The 16445-nt window shown below is 41.0% G+C and overlaps 1 protein-coding gene across 1 annotated transcript in view; it reads left to right on the top strand.

Annotated features, from left to right (window-relative positions):
• Positions 1–15831, top strand: part of ARHGEF10 (Rho guanine nucleotide exchange factor 10) — a 140110-nt gene extending 124279 nt beyond the window's left edge. Inside the window, exons 28-29 of the mRNA XM_066603570.1 lie at positions 9167–9289; positions 14590–15831. Of these exons, the coding sequence (XP_066459667.1) occupies positions 9167–9289; positions 14590–15116 (650 nt within the window). The 3' untranslated portion in view covers positions 15117–15831. The remainder of the gene's footprint in view (positions 1–9166; positions 9290–14589) is intronic.
• Positions 15832–16445: the final 614 nt, after the last annotated feature.

Below are 16445 nucleotides of genomic sequence, written 5' to 3' on the forward strand. Positions count from 1 at the left end.
GTTAGTAGGTTTGGGTGATCTAATTTGATTAATTAACCATTTTGCTGAGTAGCCATTGTGACTTTCATCAAAGTCACAAAATTGATATTGGTCCCGCTTACCTGTAGGAAGTACTAACATCAGGACATGGGAAAGCAAGAGAAACAACCTGTATGTGGGACGCCAGGGGGTGTACCAGTGCACTGGTTGCTGATGAGCTGGAACACAATGCAGGAATCAAGCATAGCGCTGATTGGCTGTGCCCTTATTTAGTGTATAAGTCTAGTGCTGATTGGCTGAGCCTCAGCCAATCAGTATTTTGTTTGATTCCTGCACTGATACTTAGCATACAGCTACGAGACTGGACCACAAAGGAGAAGAAAGATTAGTGCAGAAAGAGGAGGTGCATGGAAGATGTGATGACTGGGAAGAAAGACCGCACATGGGGGTAGGGAGGACAGCACATGGGGGTAGGGAGGACAGCATATGGGGTCTGTGATCACTGGGGGAGGGAACACTATATGGGAGTCGTGATTACTGGGGAAGAGGGTAGGATATAGAGGCTGTGATCATTGAGGGAGGGGACAGCATATTTGGATTGTGATCACTAGGGGAGAGAACAGCATATCTGGGGTCTCTAGGGGAGAGCAGAGGACATGTGGGGGCTGTGATGACATGGGGGAGGGCAGTTAATGGTATATGTGCAGGGTACTGGAATGACTGAAGGAGTAGGACCCCTTACTTAATGTGTTAATAACTAAAGTTCAGACCACATTTTTTTTTAAACTCTTTTTATTGGCATTTAGGAAGATCATACATGAACAAGTCATGGCAATCACAGAAAATTATGTACATAAAATACACATTTACAGTAATGGCATCGCCAATAGATATTAACGAAATTTTTTCTGTTCAAGGTTTACAATTATATAACTTTTTTGCTTGAACTTATATCTTCCATTTTCCCCAATACTCATTTTTTTAAGTAAGGGAATCACATGCAGATCAATTCCTTGATAAGTACTGATTATCACAATTGTCCCATTTAACTCTGATCAATACATATTAAAGGATATTCTTATCCAAAAGATGTGTCCTGGTATTTTTAGCTTGTTCAGCAAATAAGCAATACAATAGAGATTAAAATGAAAGATTTTAGAAAACTTAGGAAAGATCTTACTTTTAGACTGAATTGCCCAGCCCTAGGTCTTAGATACCTGTTTTACTAAAGCAGTCTGTGTATACCGTACAGTAATAGTGCCCTCCCTTGACATAGTTTCCATTATTGCCCCTTCAGAGTGAAAGTGCCTCTCAAACAGTGCCTCACATTCAGTGAAAGTATGTTTAAAAAATGAATATGCATGTTATGCCTTACCAACGCTGGATTGGAGCTGCAGGTGTAGTAGCCGAGCTGGTCACTTGAGAATAGTCAAGATAGCCGGGAGTCGTTATCGGGAAGTCATGGTATGCAGTACAATGGGAGGAGACCGAAGCGTAGTCAAATCGAAGCCAAAGGTCAGCAGCAGGAGCTATCTGTACAATCGCAGAGAAGGAAGAGGAGCTTGATCAAGGTGGTGGAGCACAATAATCATGCACTGAATCTGAGGCACGGTCAGACTTTTATAGGAAATCTTAATTAGTAGCAGGGCTGAGCCAAAAAAGGGAGACGGGAAGTGGATTTAGCAAGACCAAGGAAACAGAATAAGGCTGGGTTTCAGCAAGGAACTGCCCAAACCCTGGATAGCTTAGGGGAGAGAGCTGCTGAGTGGAGTGCAAGGGAATCCGAGTTAGAGTCCTGACAGTGCACAAAACGATGAACAAGGCTTCTTCTGGCCTGTAGCCTGCTATGTCAACAGCAAAGCACAGATGGGCGCGATGACATCACCGCATCGTGTCAGTGTTATCAGTGCCACATACGGTAAAGTGGCCTGCAGTCTATGAGAGTGTATGACAAGGTAAACCTTATGCTATATCACCTATCCTGTTGAAAAGTGACAAATGTCCATTGTGTGATAAACACTTTATCTATATGTATGTAAGTTATTGTTTCTGCCACAGTAACGTGGATCTAACATTTTTACCTGGCTAAACATAAGAAATATTTAGTACAATATGAGGCTGGATCTACTTGAATCTGTGTCCCAGTGGCACACATGTCTACACAAAGCATCTTTTATTAGAGCAGTAAGAAATACATTTTTTGTAAATGACATGTAAAGCTGAAGTTGGCTTCCCTCACTTAAGGCAAGTCTTTGTTCAGAGCCTTTTTAAAATCTTTTTTCTTCCTTCCATAGAGAATTTTTTTTCTCTAATTTTAAGCGAGGGGATTGCTGCTTCTTATAGTAAAGTTCAAAGCTCGTTGCATTTCTTAATTTCTTGGTTCATGGATACCTGCTTTTTCCCATCATAACCATGACTTTAGGTAATTCTGTTTAATTTCTATTACCATATTCAATATTAAGTAATTAGTTAGTAATGAATTTATAGAGAGAGACCAGGTCACAAAAAAGACAGACTTCAATAAGCCAGCAACTGCTATATATTCAGTATATAATAACCCTTGTGCCCGTTTATGTATAATAAACTAGGAGAAGCTTCAAAGTAACCTTCCATGCAGCGTTTTTACTAAACCTGGCTATGCTTAGGAGTATGACACACTTTGCACTAATTTCAACTTTTTAATTCTTTTACTTTCTCAAAGCGATTCCAAGACCGTTTTTGTGACACTTTGTACTTTGCTAAATTTTGGTTAATATGTTTTGTTTGTTAAAAAAAAAAAATCCCAGATTTATAGAGAATTTTGCAAATTTTGCAGTTTTTCACATTTTTAATTTCTTAGCTTTTAATACACAGTCATATGATACAAAATCATTTATCAGTAATATTAACCATATGTCTACTTTTATATTGGTATAATTTTAAAAACGTCTTTTCATTTATTTCCAACGTTAAAGGGTTGTTTTCGACACCTAGCTATTGATGACCTATCCACAGGATAGGTCATTGGTATTGGATCTTTGGGGTCTATCACTCTGAATCCCAACTGATCAGATGATTGAAGTGACAGCGGCATTTCCTTGAGCGCTACAGCCACTTAAGTCCATACTGACCAATGAACATGATGTTATATGTCTGAGAAGAGGCTGCGGCGCTCACGCTGCTGCCTCTTCAGACAGCTGATCGGCTCGGGCTGCCAGAAATAGACCCACACTGCTCTGATATTGATGACCTGCTCTAACGATGCGACATTAAAATTTTAGTACTGGAAAACATGTTTAAAAATCAGCAATACTATATTTTTTAATGTATCACAACTTTTGTGTAGTAAAGGCATTTTCGTGAAAAAGAAAAACGTTTTTGCATTGCCACATGCTGAAAGCCATAACTTTATTCTGCATTGATAGAATTGTATTTTGTTGGATGAGTTTTCATTGGTATCATTTTAGGGGCCATGACTTTTTAATTGCTTTTAAATCCTTTTTTGGGGAGGCGGAATATTCAAAAAACAGCAACTCTGGATTTTTTTGTTTATTTTATAGCTTTGGTTGTTATTTTTTATAGTTTGGGTTGTTATGGATGCAGCAATACCAATTATGTGGACCTTTTGATTGCTTCCACAAAACACTGCAATATTTCTGTATTGTAATGTAATGTTCCAGTTAAAGAAGCAGCCAGTTAGACCCTTCCTCTGACATGGCCTAATAAGTTACTGTATTGGTAGACCTAGAGGCCATAGCAACCCACCACCACCCCACACTGGCATTGCAGTGGGGTACAGAGGGATCCACCTTTTTCTGTAAGTCCCTTATATGCCATGCTTGCTATTGACTGCAGTATCTAAGGTGTTAAATGTCTAGGATCATACTTATCACTTTGCAGTATGTGCCAGTCACAGCTGGACTCCCAGAGTGATAGCATTGTCACAGCTCCGGACCAACATGTATCACATAATGTGGGAACCCCTTGCCGCTCATGACCTACATTTACTTCAAATGTCAGGAAGGGGTTAAGGCCCCATTATACTGGCTGATTATTATTTTGATTTTCACATTTCTGTGTGATCATATTGTAGACTGTCCAGTGTGAGGATCGTTGATGAATGATAAATCTCATACTTATTGTAAAAATGATCATTAGCTCTTGTGAGAGCTGTCACTAGAAATCATTGCCCTTCCTTACACATTGGGGGGGGGGGGGCAGTATCTTGCCTGTTGGCAGTGTATATAGTCCCATTTAAACATCTTTTCAAACCTGATTGTTCCCATATAAGTGCACTTTTACTTTAGTCTTTAATCTGCCCCCTCTTCTTGCTACCCTATTGATGCACTGGAGATTTAATGATAAAAAAGAAGTAAATTGGAAATTTGTTTAAAAAGACAATCACACACGCTGTATGGTAGTCATAGATATACGGCAGCATAGATGGTAAAGGGAAATTATTTCAAACCTTTATTGTTCCATATTTAAAAAAAGACCGGCAACGTTTCGACCTGTAAGCTCTTTGTCAAGCCTGATCCCCCATATACACACAATCACTGAAAATGGCCATATACTTACTGACTCAGGAGGGAAAACGTGCACCACCACAACATGCAGGTAGCAAACTGACAAATGAGGGAGCTAATTACACCTGTGAGGGACACCGATGAAACAGCCGCTCACACAACCTCTTAATATAGAGGGGGTAGCTGCTTGGTGTATACTCCCACACAGATTAGATACGAAGTGCCAGACCATTCTGATACATGTAGTGCACCATGCAGACCAGCAGGCTATCAGTGACGCCATAATAGTTCAGCAGCTGTTTCATCAGTGTCCCTCACAGGTGTAATTAGCTCCCTCATTTGGCAGTTTGCTACCTGCATGCTGAGGTGGTGCACGTTTGCGCTCCTGAGTTAGTAAGTATATGGTCGTTTTAAGTGATTGTTTGATCCCCCATATACAATCCACCATTAAATACAAAGCCACATGACAAACAGCAAATTAAAAAAAAATTGTATTTAATGGATTGTATATGGGGGATCAGTCTTGACAAAGACCTTACAGGTCGAAACGTTGTCGGTCCTTTTTTAAATATGGAACAATAAAGGTTTGAAATAATTTCTTCTACCATCTATGCTGCCGTATATCTATGACTATTGCATTAACTTGGGGCTTTCTTGGTTAATTTTCCCCATGTATGGCTTTGCATTCTTTCCTCCCCACCTTGATTGGATTTAAATGGATAAGTGAGTGCTGTTGGACTCCACATCTACAGCATGCTGTACGGTAAACTGTAGTTTCCCCTAGAGGCACTACTTGCATACCGTATTTTGATCTGTAATAAACACACATGTGAATATGAAACATTTCTAATATGCTTTCTATAGAGTTACATTTCAACGAATTCCAGAAGAGACTCAGCTGATGTTCATATGCTTCCTGTCAAGCAAGTCAAGGCTGATATTACTGTTTCCACATGTGTAGTTATAATTAAGGATCAAGGTTAATCACCGCTACTTAGATTTCAAAAGCAAAGTATTCCAGGTGCCACCAAACAGTACTTGAACGTGTACCAAGTAGTGATGCCGATATGTCAAACTACATTTTATAAATGCAAGGCAGACCTAGAAGAGTGAGTCCTGGAAAGTATGAGTTTATAAGCAGCCCCATCCTCCTGGCTACTGCTGAGCAGGACAGTCGTCCTACTAGATGATGGCTATTACTCCATATTACACAGTGCTGCACCATATAATAGTGAAAATACAAGCTAGGCTCCCTGATAATTGGAACCAGTATGACTATCATACTGTATGTCCTCCATGATCTACAAAAACAAGCCAAACACTGATAAGTGTGAGTTGCAACGGCCACAAGGGCTGACATGGATTTAGTCTGTGCAGATGCATAGAATATGGTGATGATTCATCATGTATGAATATGAGGGGCCCAATATGTCCAGTTATTGAACGTTATATTGCGGCTTTTTACCGTTATCAGAAAATGCTACCTGCCTTGGAGACCACTAGAGTTAAACTGTGTTTACACATATAAAAACACATTAAAACTCTGAAAAGCTAAATGTTATGGGGATATGATTGATGTTGTACATTTCTCAGCGGTTCCATTATGTCATTACTGTGTTTTAAACAAACTCCTTTCTGACACCATTCAGTAAAGTTCTAGTGTAGGAGTCGTTTTAATCCCAACAATCTGCTCCCGTCTTTGTGGCTGCTGCACTGGCAGTCAGAACACCTGCCATGGTTTAGTATTACAATTGTGTTCATTAGTGGGTTGCTTTTACTTTACAGAACAATGTTGTACATCTAGAAATTTCATACAGTATTGACTTCAAAACCTCAGTACATCTTTATGCAATCCAATATGCTTTAAAGTGATTGTCCAGTCTTGAACATAAAAAGTCTGTATTGATAGGTGTTGCTTGACTGATTTTTAGATCAATTGAACCCCTTAAGGTCCAAACGCGGTAAATACACAGCTTGGCTTTAATCCCAACTGATAGGAGATATACTGTGCCGAATTAAAGCCTCTGCCCGTGCAATAAAGCAGGAGCTGGTCAGGTCGTCGACTGTCAGACATCGCTGAGAACCCAGAGGAGAAGGGAGAAGCACTTTTTAACCACTTCTGCCTTCTTCTTTCCCAGCTACATAGCGCTCAATATGCGCCATGTACTAAAGGGAGTATTACTTCCACTATGCCCCTGCTACAGTGTAAGAGTGTGAAATACAAAAAAAGACCGTGTGAATGCTCTCCAGAGGCATTATATGATGTCATCGGGGACATAGATATTAACAAAAATAGTTACAAAAATAAGTTTAAAATAATGACGGAATAAAATAAAAATATACACATCTAAAAGAAAATGACCCAAAGCTGCCGCCAACCAAAACCAACGCCATGTGCGCCCTTTAATCTGAAACCATGCATATTATATATCAAAACGTCCGAAACTAATGAGGAACCCATTTGCATACTTTATTTTAGCGTAAATATACAAATTAAAAAAAAAAACAACAACTATAAATGTACAACAAAGACTAAAACTTTTTTGCTTTTTTTTGCTTTTTACCCCCAATAAAAGTAAAAAAAAAAGGAAGGGGGAGAGTGGAAAGTCGGTGAAAAACATCTAATAAAATAGCCCTACATGCCTCGGGGTGGAAAAAAAGCGTGGCAAAAAGAATTTTGGTAGCAAAAAGGAAAAAAATAAGGCAGTAAAACCACCACATGGGTAAAATCCCCAAAAAGTCTCTGGTCCTTTAGGACCAAAACAGCCTGGTCTCTAAGGGGTTACGGTTAGCGTCTACAGGGAGTCTGAGACAGATTCCTATTTTCATCATTGGTTCAGGGTGACACACCCCAGCGTCCTCATTGGTTCAGGGAAACACAGCTCGTGTGTCCTTATTGGTTCAGGGAAACACAGCCCCCGTGTCATTATTGGTTCAGGCTGCTGCTCTGCCCTTCCTCCTGCAGCTCTGCCTCCCCTGACTAACTGCCGTATATGAACACAAATCTATCATTTGCTTATCTAGAAGTCTGTGCATGGAGAGTAGTTTTCCATTACAATAAGAAGATAATTCTTTTGAAATACAGACTACTAAGCCATCAGTGGGGAAAACACATAACCCCAGGCATGTTAGTCTTGGGCTCCTTTTACACGAGGCAACGGTTGTCTAAACGACTGCACAAGGGGTTACATCACCACTAAGGTCATCAGTAGAGATGAGCAAGCACAATTATTGCTCAACTTTTTTAGTTTGAATGAACTTTGAGCGATCATTGTTACGTGGCCCATTAGTAAGGGAGAACATGAAGAAACACTTTAACATCAGAGATGCACAAATACACAGTTTCCATACAGCAAACCCCAATCTAACAGATCTTACTGTCTGCTCCAGATGTAAGCTGTACAGACACCTGACAGGTATTCAACTCCAGTGTAGCACCACCACTGGAGAAATGAGGTATTACAAGGTTCGCATCAAAATCATTGGGCTGTTTCTGTGCGATGTACATATGGACATGGCCAGCCCTCCAATATGAAAGGCATTACGGTACTAAAACCTGTTCTAGTTTGGGCTGCACAAAAGATGCAAGCGGTTGAGAAACGAGTGTTTGCTTATTCACTGGCTGATTGCTCTTCAACCAACGAGTGTTTGCTTGTTCACTGTCTGATTGCTGTTCACACAATGCAGTGGTCAGCTGAACAAGCATTATAATGAATGCATGATTTAGTTTGATCTCTCTACGAGTTGATGGGGGAAGAGACCTATATTCTTAATGCTAAAGTCTACTTGCACCTGAAACGGAAATTACTTTTGCCCCTGAATCCTTACATGTTTCATGTGTGGTGTTTTTCTTGTAAGCTCAGACAATTTTGTCATTTTGTTTATCAGAAAAAGCTACTTTGGGGCCTGCTGTTAACTATTTTTGTTCTTAAGCTGCGGTTACATGGGCCAGAATTTCAGCAGAATTCCCGCAGAATGACTGCACCAAAAAACTGTGAGAATTCCGCTGGAAAAGCGCAGCGACCTTTAGTTGCAAGTTTTATAGCGGTTTCACCATTGTCATTCCGCTGCGGCTTCCCCCAAAGAAAGGAGAGAGGCCGCTGCGGAAAAGAATTGACATGCTGCGGAATTCCGCACTGCATGTCAGTTTTCGTACAGCTTGGCCACAGTGTCTGGATGAGATTCTTGCAAAATCTTGTCCACTTTGCTGGCTAATTCTGAGATTAGGAGCCGCGGGCGGAATTGCCGTGCAGTCGTTCCGCACAGAAATTCCGCTCCGTGTGAACCCAGCCTTATGGGACTAATGTTTTGGCCTCCCAATCAAGCCTGCTTTTGTATGTAAAGCTTCTCCTCCTTTTGTCTGCTCATTCTGGTAATCCATTATTAAGACCTCTAGCCTCAAGGTCAAGCAACAGGATAGTGCCACTTTATTGACATGGGAGAGCTGCTCTCTACTGCCACCTTACTGGAGACGGGCGCTGCATCTCAATAATGATATCTGCAGTAGACTACGAAAACCTCTAGAACGTGTTTTGAATCTTATTTTTGCTTGGAAACTAAACTTGCTGTCCATATGAAAATGTATTTCCCTCTGTAGCTTTGACCAATGCTGATCCTACATTGTGGTATTTCTTTCTTTAAAATGTCTCACTGACTAGAGTGCTCTTTTTTGTTAATTTCAGGACAGCAGCATTTGTCTGTGACCAGCTTGCTGGTTTGCTATGGATTGCTAATGGTTGGAACAAATCTTGGTGTCATTGTAGCATTTCCAGTCCCCCGACTGCAAGGAATTCCAAAAGTGACCGGTAAGTGCTGACCGCAGAAATCTGAACAATAGTTTCTATCCTATGTAAGGCCACAAAGACTAAATTCTCTGCTATCATTTATATATACTATACGTCATGTTCGTTGACATTGTCATTTAGAGGGTTTTCATAGCTGTGTGTCACCTGAGGTATACTAAGGGCAACCTCTTGTCCTAAAACAAGATCAAAGTGGTAAATCCAAGGTCAAAAACTTATGTTAGAAAGAACTTCACAAAATGAATCCTTCCAGAAGCTGGTCTGTGTGTGGTGGCAGAAATGAGGTCAGTGGCATAGGTATAGAGGTTGCAGTTGTGACCGGACCCCTACACCAGGGGGCTTCAGAGGCTACCCTCACAACAGTGAATGTTGATGGCGGCTAGCCCTTCCCCTGCATCCTGCATAAGCCAAGTCACTTTCTCAATCACTCTGCTCGATTGTGCTACCTGTCAAGCTATAGGAGTCTGTGTACAACATAGTCCAACTCCTCCTACATCTCTGGTGCTTAACGCACACAGCAAAGATGAGATGGGAAGAGACGGGCTATACTGTGCATAGAATAACATAGCCCAACACAGCAGTGTGAAGCAGTTTTATAGGGATACGGTGCCAGTGGGCCCAGCGCCTGGGTATCCTTGCACCGAGCAGGACCTCTCCACTACTCCTCCTGTGCCCCAACAGTTGCACTCCTCTCCTTCATCTCGGCTGATCCATCCAAGTTGCTGCCTTACACTACAGTGTATCAACCTGCAGAAGATTGAATATGTCTACGTAATTAATGATTCCCTGATGAGCCAAAATTTGAAAGGGGAAATAAAATAAAAGATTAAATCTTGTTATTTGTATAGTGCCAACTTATTCCACAGAGCTTTCAAGTAATTTACTTATTACCCCACCACCACCACCACCAAGCTACCAAGCTGGGTGCTTATTTTACCGACCTCAGAAGGATGGAAGGCTGAGTCAACCTTGAGCCAGCTACCTGAACCATTCAGGGATTGAACTTGCAACCTTCAGGTCGTGAGTGGGAGCTTAGGACTACATTTCTACTGCCTTAGCACCCTGTGCCACATGAGGAAATGCATTGGTATCTGGGTCATTCCATGCCAAGTGGACCAGTGGTCCCCACTCGGCCATCTCCGATTTTGCTGAAAATTTATAAGGATGTACATGTATGTTTGAAACGAGGTTCTGTAAAGTTCTAGGGCCAGATATCAAATACCTGGGACACTGTTGCCCTTTCACTGGAGGTCCCAATGAGCGCGCGGCTTCAGCTACGAGGATTTTGCAAACTTAAGCCATACTTTGGTTAAATATATCTCAAAACCAAAAACCATTGGTAATTTGTGCTTTGACCAGTACACCAAACAGCTATATGGCTTTGCACTGCTGCAATATCACGGTCAAAGCATATGTATTTGTGAAGATATTCACACCCACATATGATGAAAAATGTTAAATGATCAAATCTGACCTATTTTTAAGGTCAAATATCTAAAAAAGGGTACCCCTCAAATCTATTTATTTTGATATCAGTCGAAAGAGCAAATTTTTCTCTACAAGGATCATCATTTTATTTTTTGGAGTCTTTCAGTTTAAGAAAAGAAAAATGCCACTGAACATGGCGTTTTTAAACATACGCAATGAATGATAAATGCACTATTCAAACCCTTGCGTTGGTCCATGGTGGTTATACCACTACCAATTCCCTAAGAATTGGTATTATAATCCTATTAAGAATTGTAATAATGCCAAATCTTTTGAGAATTGGCAGCCCCATCGCCTAGGGGCCACGCCCGATAGCCGTGCAAGGCCAGCCACGGGCGGTCTCTTTATCACAGGTTCCGAAGCCTGAGGGTGGGTGTCTTAGCCTAGGATCCCAAGCCTAATATTGGGTCTCTTTTGTTGGTTCCCAAGCCATAATGTTCAGTCTAAGTGGTCTGGAACTGTTGCTGAATTTGCAACATAATTGGCTCCAAGAAGCTGTATTGTCGTATTAGCAACAATATGACTCTGTAATCAAGCTAAGAATGTGATAAGAATCTGAAAATCAAATGCAAAAACAATGCATTACGCGCGTAAATAGCACCATGTTTAAAGTCATTTTTCTTACCTTAGCCTAAAAGACTCCAAAAAGAAAAGAAATGATTCCAGTAGAAAAAAATTTGCTCTTTCGACTGATATCAAAATAAATAGATTTCAGGGGTACCCTTTTTTAGATATTTGACCTTAAAAATAGGTCAGATTTGATCATTTAACATTTTTCATCATATGTGGGTGTGAATATCTTCACAAATACATATGCTTTGACCGTGATATTGCAGCAGTGCAAAGCCATGTAGCTGTTTGGTGTACAGAGCAAAGCACCGGTTACAAGTGGTTTTTGGTCTTGAGCTATACTTGGCCAAAGTTTGGTGTAAATGTCATGCGGCGTGATTTTCAAGCTACTTTGACACAAAATTGTGGCCGATATATTCTTTTGTGATAGCCGGTACTAATTTTTTTGTGTTCACCAGCAAAAGTTGAGCTAGTATGTCCAATTTCAGCATCATAGCCAGTATATTTCTATAATGCCTATGTGCCAAAGTTTGCAAAATCCTTGTAGCTGAAGCCGCGAGCTCAGTGGGACCTCCAGTGTAAAGGCGACAGTGCCACAGGTATTTAAGATCTGGAGCTAAAACTTCACAGAACCTCGTTTCAAACATATACATATATCTGAGTAAATTTTCAGCAAAATCGGAGACGGTCGAGTGGGGACGATTTTGAAAATTGGTCCAATTGATGTGGAATGACCCATCTGTTAAGTGCAGTAGCACTAAAAAAAAAGGTGAAATCCGCAACAGAATTCACCTTTTCAATTGAAGGGGTAAAGTCTACTGGGGATCCGCTATCAATGTATGGAAATTGTGTCTGACTATTGCATGGTGACTATATTATTTTGAACTGAGACACTGTAACTGTATTTTTTCAGACCCTAGTAATACCCCTGTATGCTATTGAGTAACTTAAGACACCCAGCAATGCACTGATGGCAGCCATGAAGAGTAGTTGCGGGGGCCCTAAGCTGAAGTTTGGACTCAGGCCCATGAGCCTTTAACTACTCCCAGGAATGAAGTCATCTGAACTAGGACTTTTTGCAGCAAGCTTGTCCTGAAAATGGAAATGAGGGTGACTTTATAATTGGTGCATCTTTGTATTTCTGCACCTTTGCCAAGTTAGCTATGTCCTGCTTCCCAAAGTGCTGGCTGACTAATTCTCACATCTGTAACAGCCAGTGATTTGTGATGTGGGTGAAGCTGTAAAGCAATAGGCTCAGTGTTTATCCCGTGAGCAGATAACTCTGCCAAGTTAATGGAATCTCTCACCAACCTCTTTATTTGTCTTTTAACTCAGAACATCGGAAACCTGATGATCTTGCTCATTTGACACTATGTCATTGTTTTGTTTTGCTCTGTTTTTCAGGACAGTCGAGCTGCATTTATTTTCTTGATAAATGTGTTCTTTTTATCTTGTTTTTCTAAACTCTGCTTTTAGTGACATCCAGAGGCGTACCTTTAAGCTTCTGGCTCCCAATGCGAAGTCTGATCAGGGGTCTCCAATTATAGTGCTTTACTTTTACTATCTTTAAATTCCACATTGCGTGTCAATTTCCGCATGAATTTTGTGTCGATTTTTTTTCTGTAGTATGTGGATGAGCTTTTGAAAATTTCATCTACTTTTTTGCTACTACAAATGCCAGGATTTTCCATGCAGAGGGTCCGCACGGAAAATCCGCAGAAAATCCCTCCCGCATGAACAAGGTCTAACGCTCCAGGACCTTGGTGCGATTGCATCTACTGCATGCATTGTAGTTACACCCCTGCTGACATCAACAGTAGTAACTATTTAAAAGGACAACAGGAAAGTTAGTTCTTTCCTATTATATCTAACAGAGCTCACATGTTTTAGGTAAAGCTATTCTATAAATGGTGTCATTATATCTTAGTTGGGTTAATATGGAGTTTTAGGAATCCTTCATATAGTACATCCAAACGGTAGAAGCATGAAAGCAAACACAGCACTTATGGAAGAAGTCCCAGTTCACCTCTTTTCCAATGGGTGACATGAACTTGTTCAAGACTTATCATCTCCACACACTGCTACACAAGCAACCAAGAGCGCGGCCATATTGGCCTCGACGGAAGGAATGTCCACGATGATTATTAGAAGGAAGAAACCTCTTTAGGGATTGTCTAGGCATACTCTGCTGCCTGAACTGACATTGGGCATGGAGAGACACACTGGCACAATTCCCAGGAGAGTTGCTGATGCAACTGTCTGACAACTAGCGACTATCATGCACTGGTCCCATTAATTAGAATAATAGGAACAGAGCACAATTCTCATTGGGTATCAGAGAGTGGCCTCAGCAACCCTCATGCCCAGCATGCAGTTATGGCTCTTAACATCCAATATCAGATTGGGTGAGAAAGGTTTGCGGACGTAACCCCTTTAAACATGGCTCTTGGGTCTGTTTGTGCAGCTGTAATATAGAGAATGGTCAGTTAAATACACTGATCAGCCATAACATTAGAACTACTGACAGGTGAAGTGAATAACATTAATCATCTTGTGACAATAACATATATAGGGCAGCAAGTGAGCAGTCAGATGATTTGTTGAAAATGGGCAAGCATAAAGATGCCAGTGACAAGGCCAAGGATGCCCAAGGCTTACATATGCAAGCTGGAGGGGAACTCACCAATAGGGCTTAGAATGCACGCTCAAAACAGGATGTGAACTCTTCATCCACAGTCAAATCCCAATAAACGGTTTGTTACTAGAACAGCATATGGGGTGCAAAGGAGTCTTTTATGTAAGGTAATAAAGAAGCATGTTTTGACTAAGAAGCACTCTTTGAGGAGTCTCCTTTGCACCCCATATGCTGCTTTAGCAACAAACTGTTTATTGGGATTTGAGTGTGGATGAAGAGTTCGCATCCTGTTTTGAGTGTGCATTCTAAGCCCCATTGGTGAGTTTCCCCAGCTTGTAGTTCTGGAGTTTTGTGGAGTGCTGCTGTCTGATTATATATACTCAAGGCTCACTGATGTACGGGAGAAGCATAGCCTAGGATAATGTGCCCTGCCACACTGCTAAAATTGTTCAGTAGTTTGATGAACTTGATAAAGGTGATGACTCGGACTCTAGATTTTAAGTGTATACTGCAAACCAAAATGTAAAATATGTAGAATGGAAAAAAATTGATGTATGTATTGCATGAACGTGGGAATGAATAATCATTACGGCTTAATTTCTTCTTCTAGGAAGAGGAATGGTCTCTTACCATGCACACCACGGTGCTGTCAAATTCCTCGTAATGGCAACTGCTGTGAACAAAAGACCCAAGCGAACACCAAGTAGATCTAGCCAGACTTCAAATGTGGAAGAGAAAACCGAGGACACTCGTAGTGCTCATGGGCAAACTGAGGAAGCCAGTACTGCTATAGCCAACAACAATAATGACAGCTCCGTTTGGCTTGGCGGATCCATGGGGTCCATTGCACAAAAAAGTGACTTATCTTCCTCTTCTGGCTCTCTCACACCGTCTCATGGCTCAAATTCATATGAAGTAGGAAGGGAAGATTGTACTCTTTATGATCTTCTAGTTGACCCCAGCGCACCACCACAAAGTGGCCGAAGACAAAGAGCGGGGAAACTGAAGGCGGACTCCGTCATGGTTATCTCTGGTGGACAAGGCCATAGAAGAGTAAACAGGAAACACAAACCACAGCGTCAGGAAGAGCCGGTTTCTTCTGCTATGGTTTGGCAGATCCCATTGTTGCACATTTAATGACACACAGGAGTACAATAAATGTGTAGCATAGTTCATACAGTATTCTGCATCTGCGCCTAGTCCTTGTAGGTCCCTCCATTAACACTTAAACATAATAACGTAATCTGCTATTTAGTCTTCTCCAAACTAATTCCTATAATCTATGAGAATACAGGGATGGACCTGTCATCTGCGTATGCTGCAGCCAGCTCACAATCTGCTTCAATGTCTGGTGTAGAGGTTTGTGGAACAAGAACTAATGAACGCAAAGATCTATTTTGTATTTCGACGTGATGAGCTATGAGCTGGCCTCTCTATACAGGTACAGTCATGGACAAGGGTAGGAGGACAATGGTAATATTGGACATATTGGAATGTAATAAACCATTTTATATGTATTACAAAGAAGGGGAAATCTGCACAACCAAACAGGACTTGTATAACAAAAACTGTTCTCCGCAAAAAATGGAACATGTTATGGATGTCATGAACTTTTTAGTGACTGCTCAGTGCTCAAATGAATGTCAGTCATTATGTTGTTCTGCGTGTCAACCAATGTTTCTCCACTAAAGTCTATGGGCCTAGTTTATGGATGAGTGAATATGAGTGAAAGGTGTTGAATTGTATCTGGGCTAATGATGACTATTAATAATATACATTTTAATTGAAATATCATAGTTTCAAAATATATTACCAAAAAGAAACATCTCTTATTAAAGTAATATGAATGTAATCCATAGGATTTGCTTTCTGTGTCTTGCAGAAATAGAAGTGCTTATAACTGTCACAAATCAAATCATTTCATTATTTGCCACTCACTATTGATATTGGGGCACAAGTTACTTTCCTATTTGTGTGTGTCCCTCAATTGTTATTTTATATTGGCTAGTATGCCACGACACAAGACATATAATATTCCATCGCTTATGCTAATCTGTGCACCTCAACATTTTAATCAGAAAAATTTATTGTGGAAAATTGAATACTTGCTAGGAGGCTCCAGTGCCCTGTTGGGCCGCCTCTAGCTTGGCTGCAAGATGTGATAAAGGCGAGCATAGGGGCATACAGGAAGCTCGGCCGTGAGAGGCAACACATGTGGCTGCAGGATGTCCTGAACATATCGCTGAGCTGTCATTGTTCCTCCTACCACTGCCAGGGGTGACCAACTGTTGTATGCAATGGCCCCGGAGACCATCACGCCACTGGGGGCATCAATGTGCCACTACAAAGCAAAGGCAGGATTGAGGCGCTCACCCCTAGATCTCCAGACACAAACATGGTTATTGTCAGCGTCCAAACGAAACCTGCATTCGTCTCTGAAAGCAGACCAGTTCCACTCCGTAGCTT

The sequence above is a fragment of the Eleutherodactylus coqui genome, chromosome 1, assembly GCF_035609145.1.
Source record: "Eleutherodactylus coqui strain aEleCoq1 chromosome 1, aEleCoq1.hap1, whole genome shotgun sequence".
NCBI classification, from domain to species: Eukaryota; Metazoa; Chordata; class Amphibia; order Anura; family Eleutherodactylidae; genus Eleutherodactylus; species Eleutherodactylus coqui.